This window comes from Malurus melanocephalus, unplaced genomic scaffold (assembly GCF_030028575.1).
Source record: "Malurus melanocephalus ecotype Western Australia unplaced genomic scaffold, MMel_1.1 scaffold_3295, whole genome shotgun sequence".
NCBI classification, from domain to species: domain Eukaryota; kingdom Metazoa; phylum Chordata; class Aves; order Passeriformes; family Maluridae; genus Malurus; species Malurus melanocephalus.
Window position 1 is genome coordinate 1 of NW_026626527.1, and position 6,402 is coordinate 6,402.

Genomic DNA, 6,402 nt, shown 5'->3' on the forward strand with positions numbered 1-6,402 from the left:
ATCTATCTAGGATTCCCCAATAAGAAACTTCCCAAATGCAGTGATGTCCCCCTATTCTAATGAATCCCCCCAGATGAGGTCAGAGCTCAGTTTACACAAGATGTTCTGGACAGAGGCTTCACCTAAGGCTGAGCTCAGGTTTAAGACAGCACAGGGCACACTGAGCCCTTCCTCAGGATGTTTGGTCTCTCTGCCCAGCAGAATTCCTAAACTGAGCTGGAATATCAGGAATTACAAACATGTGGACTTAGGGGTGCAGGGGATGCATAGAGGGTACAGAAAGTGTAAAAAGGAAAAGCAAAAATCATCAGGTATCACCTCTCCTTTGAGTAAAGGCTGAGAGAATTGGGATTGYTTGGCTTGGAAAAGAGAAGGTTTTGAGGTGACCTAATTGTGGACTTCCAGGATCAAGACAAGAAAAGATGGAGAGGGAGTRTTTACAAGGGAGAGGATGACAGAATGGTTTCAAACTGAAAGAAAGTAGGTTCAGATTAGATTCTGATTCTTCTTTACTGTGAGAGTGGAGAGGCACTGGGAAAGATGCCACAACAGAGGAGTTGTGGATGCCCCATCCCTGGAAATGTTTAAGATCAGGTTTAATGGGGTGTGGAGCAAGCTGGTCTAGGGAAAGGTGCCCCTACCATGGCTGGGAGATTGGAACKARGTGACCTCTAAAATCCCTTCCAACCCAGACAGACAAACTAAGCAAACAAACAAATGGATAAGATGTTAAAAGAACATTATTCAGGTCTTTGAGTCAAGTTTTCAAGGCACTACAGGAATTCAGCTTTCTTGTGCTTATAACACCACTTGTATTTATATGGTCAGCCTTGTTTTCTGTGCAGAATACTTTTTTAATTCTATCCCAGAGCAGGTTCTGTGATCAATCATGGATGTATTGCAGGGAAGATTTTTTTTTGCAGAACTTGGTGGATCCTGCTCTTCCCTTCCCATCCCAATTTGTCCTGATTTTCATCTCATCACTAACTTTTCTCTCTGTCACTTTGTTCAGCTAACACCACCCTGCCAGTCCCCAAATCCTCATTAATCTCCAATTTCCGTACCATTCTCAGTATTTTGCCCTATTTGCCATTCAACTTCAATATCTCATTTCCAGAGAGAGCTGGAAGGTTGCCCGGTGCTTTTTCTTTCTCTTGTCCAAATCAGATTTTCAGATATGCCTGGTAGCTGTCATGTAATGCTCACACAGCACTGCCAAATAACAGTGTTGTTATTACTTGCCATTGTGATAATTGTATTTGTGCACTGACTCTGTGTGCAGGTCMTGTATCATTGGTAAAATTCAGATTTTCTAATTGTCTAAGAAGTATAAAATGTTATATTGCATTATATACATTATATACATAGATCACGTTATGTGATATATGTATATAATGTATATAATGCAATATAATGAATAGTATATTAATAATATAATTTTTATATATACAGTATATATAATATATATTATATATACATTATATATATTTATAAAAATATATATAATGTATATAATGCAATAAATATAAATTTATTTATATTTAATTATAAATTTATTATATTATTATAAATAAATATTATATTGCATTATATACATTATATACATATATCACATTATGTACATTGTATTGTTTTATATATATTACTAGAGGCTTGTCTAATAAATAGAGCACTGGATTGCAGTTCAGAAGCATGGGATCCTTTTTAGCTGACCACATGATTCCAGGCTCACAGATTAATGCTGTGTTTTTCAAATTCCTGGAGGAATAAAGAGCTATTGGTGGTTGTGGGGATTCATGGAAGCTTCAGTTGATGGAGGACAGTACACTGGATTTATTTATTATTAATATGTTATAATTTTGAAGCCAAGGGATTTTTTAATATATATATATAATGCAAATAATCAAACCTAATGAATACTTTACTGTTTTCAAAATGCTAGGGGAAACATGTAATACATTTTTTAATTTTTGAAAAAAACGTTGAAGATTCTTTCAATGGTTGTTTGGCAATTGTAAATTAAATTTAAACAAAAATACAGCTTGGATTCCTGACCATGTATTTTTGTGCTCTGCAGGAGACATCCATGGATTTAGATGTGTTGTCACAAACTTCCAAGAGAAACACTGAGCATCTGTCCCTGGTTTAATTCACTGCTAGGTCTGAGATGTTGGAAATGGTGTTGCTCACTGGTTGTAGCAACCATGAGAAGTCTTCCTGAAGCTGTGTGAACTTTGTATCCCACTAGACCCTCTCTGATGTACAAAGATCATGACTATAATCATTATAGTTATCATTATAGTTATCATTATAGTTATCATGCTTTTGCAAAAACTGTCCATGTTTGACTGTTGGACTTTCAGCATTACTGAAGAGCAGCTGAATATTTAGCATTGGTTGGAGTTTTGATTTTCATAAAGCTTTCTGCAGACATTAAATGTCATCCTTTCTGTTGCAGGTGTCTGATAACAAAACTTCCTTGCCTCCAAAACCAGGAGGTCTGGCTGGTGGCACCAATGTACAACCATCACTGTCCCCTTCACCATCCCCTGGATTTCACTCAATTGCTATGGGAACAAGTGGCCACAGGTCCAATTCCCCATCCCTGTTTGGTACTGAAGGAAAGCCAAAGACTGAGCACTTGAGCCAAGGTCAGAGTGCCCTGGAAGAGCTGAGAACACAGATCAGGGAGCTGAGAACCATCATTGAAACCATGAAAGACCAGCAAAAGTAAGTGCTGCAAATCCCAGCTTTAGGGGGATGGATCCATTTGTGCATAGTGGTGGCAATTTCTTGCTGAATTTGCCTTCATGGATGTCACTTTGCACAACTGGCCCATGTGTTTGTGAGTGATTTTCCTGTGACAACCTCAGCAAAAAAGACCTGCACTATCCACCAGCTTTTTTTTTTCCCTGTGTTATGATATAAGTAGATGTTTATGGGATGTTTAAAAAGTTAAGTTGCAAGCTATAAACAGTGAATGTTGTTTTATTTGGCAATAACTATCTTGGAACTCATGTGTATTGAGCATAATAAAAGGGGTGCATTTGTTATAGTTGTACAAATTGCTACAAGTTCCTAAAATTACTACATAAATTTGTTATTTGACTCTTAGGACATTTTTCCAGGAAGCTCATGTTACAAAAGTAGGAACTGAATTGTGACTAGGACATTCTTTTGTGTTTGTGGCCCTGAATCTTACTATTTTAGATTTGGGCATCTTTATTTTCTTTAAGTTGTTCATTTCTAGGAGAAACTGGGGCTGGCATGTTAACCTTCCATGTGCTGTTTGTGTCCTAAGGTGAGATCACTCAGTGGGAACATGAGAACATCTCTGCTCCTTACAGCTGTAGGAAGCTGCTTTCTTCCCAACAAAGAAAAAGGACAGAAAAGCCACATTTGAGATCGTTAAGTTGTAGAAATGAAGTTGAAGATTACGTTGTATTGCTGGCATAAATAGCTTTTAATGGTTTAAGTATGTGATAGGACTTGTGCTGCCAGTTCCTATAACCCACCAACAGTCAATACCTGCACATTTTGTCTGATTTGGGTGTTGATGTAATGTGGACACCACTAGGGCAGAGCAAAGCCTGTGGATGCAGGCATTTCTGAGGCATTTATTCATTATTCATTATTCATTATTCATTAGCCATGTGGGATGGGGTGGGCTGTCCTGAGTTTTACTTGTCTGTACTATAGCCTTTAGTACACAAGAATATGCTGACTTCAATTAAATGTCCACAGGAACAGAATGACTGCTGAAGTGGGGAAAATATGTCTCCAAGAGATAATCTTTTGTATTTCTCTAGTCTAATCATTTCCATGCCAAGCTTCTTTTGCATTCTTTTAACAGAAAAGAGATTAAACAGTTGCTCTCGGAGTTGGATGAAGAGAAGAAGATTCGTCTACGATTGCAGGTGCTTAAATTTTTTATAATGTTGGGGATGTTTTGGCAGGTTTGATTTACCCTGATATGGGACATAAAACTGCTAACATACTTAGATTCCAGTCAATCAAAAACTACCAGTATTTCTGAAATGGATAYACCTGTTCCCTTCAGGGCATTGCARGTTTGTGTCATATGTATTGCAATACCATTTTACTGAAAAGCCTGATAATTATCTAAAAAATCATCAGCATGAGTAGGCAAAAAAATTAAACACAATACAGGATTCAAAGTATGATTTTTTTTTTCATGTCAGCTTTAATTGTTTGATTTTGTCACATGTGAAATCATGCTTTTTTAAGTTACTTTCTGCCAATTAGTAGTAGTGTTGTCTCAGAGTTAATATGCTTGGAATATTATTTCATATAGCAAAGCTTTAATGTCTGCTTTACAGACTGTACTCAGGTTGTCTTTGCTAAAGCATCCTGAGCAACATGAGAGAAGGTGCTCAGTAACCCAATTCCTGCTCCCATCGTTTATAGAGCACCTGAGTTCCAGATGTTTTCATCTGCCTCAGTCATTGGCCATTGTGGGATTCATGGAGCTCAGCCTTTGGTGAAATCATAAATGATGCTGCTTTGATGTGGAATGGAGTTGGAACTGCCTTTTGGGGTTTTGGAGAGTGATTTGRACAATGTCCTTAACAACATGCTTTCACTTGGTCAGGCAGATGGACTGAAAGGTCATTTTAGGCCACTTCCAACCAAAATGATTCTGTGCTAACCTATGCTATTCTATTCTATTCTATTCCATGTACTTGATAAGGGGTTAGTATTGATTATATTTTTATAGTATAGGGCAACTGTACTTTACCTAGGGATAGATAATTGTAATTTCCCTGGACTGTTTCCAGTCTGTGAAGTACTTGGGAAGATGCAAAGGTGGCAGAACTGGGGATCCTCAATGTCTGTGTTCCAGGGCTGCCTAAATGACTGTGTGTGTCCAAGCACATAGGAACGTGGCTTCTGATAATACACACAGTTCTGCTTCAGCTGAAACTGAAATTCATTCAGATAAAAACCAGTGAACATTTTTAATAGCCGTTATTGATTTAGTCTCAGAGTTATCCAAGGATAACTTTTCATCTTTATGCATAGACCTGCACTGATAGATTTAAAATTACAGTCTTACAGCTGAATGCTTTTACTCCATTCAAATGCTGCTTATACTGGTAAATGTTCAGAATCTAGCCAAGAAGGAATTATTAGCTTCACATGAGGATGAGAGTTAACAGAAAAAAGTTGCATTGATAATCATGAAATAGCACAGCTCTCAGGCTGCATATTAAAGATGACTGCCTGGATGATGGTGCAGTTGAACACAGGTTAAACTGGTGTGTTTGAATAAACCTGGAACCCCTGCCAAGGCAACCACCATCCCTACAGCCAGAACCATCCCTGACAAGCTGTGTGCTTGTCAAAGTTATCATTTAAAGAGATTAAAACAGAACATTCAATGCCTGTACTCGTCACGGTCCGAGGGAGGAAGCTGGAAATGGTACAGAGTTGAGAAGCACACCTCAATTTGTAAAATTTGTGGAAAAAAAGAGTAATATAAAACTCATACTTGACACCTGTGGACAAGATGAAACGTGCTTTTCAAGTGGCACCAACTATGCCTCAGTTTGGTAAAGCACATAATATAATCAAATATGTTTTCTTCTGCTTGTTTTTAGATGGAAGTTAATGACATAAAGAAAGCTCTTCAATCAAAGTGAATACTTGATCAGTGGAATGTTGCATTTTTCTTCATGACTGAGACTCAAATTTATGCCCCAGCCAAAATAACTTCGTGCCAAATGATTTAAGAATTGCCTCAACATCCCTTTCTTTGAAGGCTTAGCACAACAGTTTTTGATAGCACAACAAAAATACCAACAAGAATAAAATTTCTACCCAAAGCCGTGCTGTGCGGCGCGAGTTGTGACTGAAATCAATCTTCTTGTGCTAAAAGCTCTCTACTTCAAGATCCTAGGTGAAATGAAAACTCAGGCAGTTTAGTCCATAGTGGTACTATTTTGATGATATTTTTCCATAAATAAAGTGTATTTCAGATTATCTGTTTACAAGCTTTATGATTTTGACTTTTGGTTTTTAATTGTCTTTTGTCACAGATTTTAAAATGTTTGTACTGCATATAGCTAGGAATGAATGTTAATGTTGGGGCTGGAGGGATTATTTTTGCTTCCAGATTGAACAGCCTACTTTTTGTTACGGTTTTAAGTTCTGTTAAATATGCAATTTTACATCCCCGAATCCCCTCCAACTTAAAACTTGCATCGTGTACAGTAATGTATTTACAAGAAGGAAACAAACCAACAGAAGTCTGGTGTTTGCAATGATTTGTGCCTTTCTTTGCCACACACTGACTGGGGCCGGATGAGGCCAGGTCTCTCTTTGTACTCCCATGTCACTCGTGTCCCCAATGTCTGGGGGAGGTCACCTTACAGTGCACAG

General features: G+C 37.8%; 1 protein-coding gene across 1 annotated transcript; it reads left to right on the forward strand.

The window, feature by feature from the left end:
• The first annotated feature begins 2,422 nt into the window (after window positions 1-2,422).
• LOC130588084 (SH3 domain-containing kinase-binding protein 1-like) lies at window positions 2,423-6,003 on the forward strand. Its single transcript, XM_057389041.1, has 3 exons — window positions 2,423-2,730; window positions 3,854-3,917; window positions 5,622-6,003. The coding sequence occupies exons 1-3, from the start codon at window positions 2,438-2,440 to the stop codon at window positions 5,661-5,663; spliced, it is 399 nt and encodes a 132-aa protein (XP_057245024.1). The 5' UTR covers window positions 2,423-2,437; the 3' UTR covers window positions 5,664-6,003.
• The last annotated feature ends 399 nt before the right edge of the window (window positions 6,004-6,402 follow it).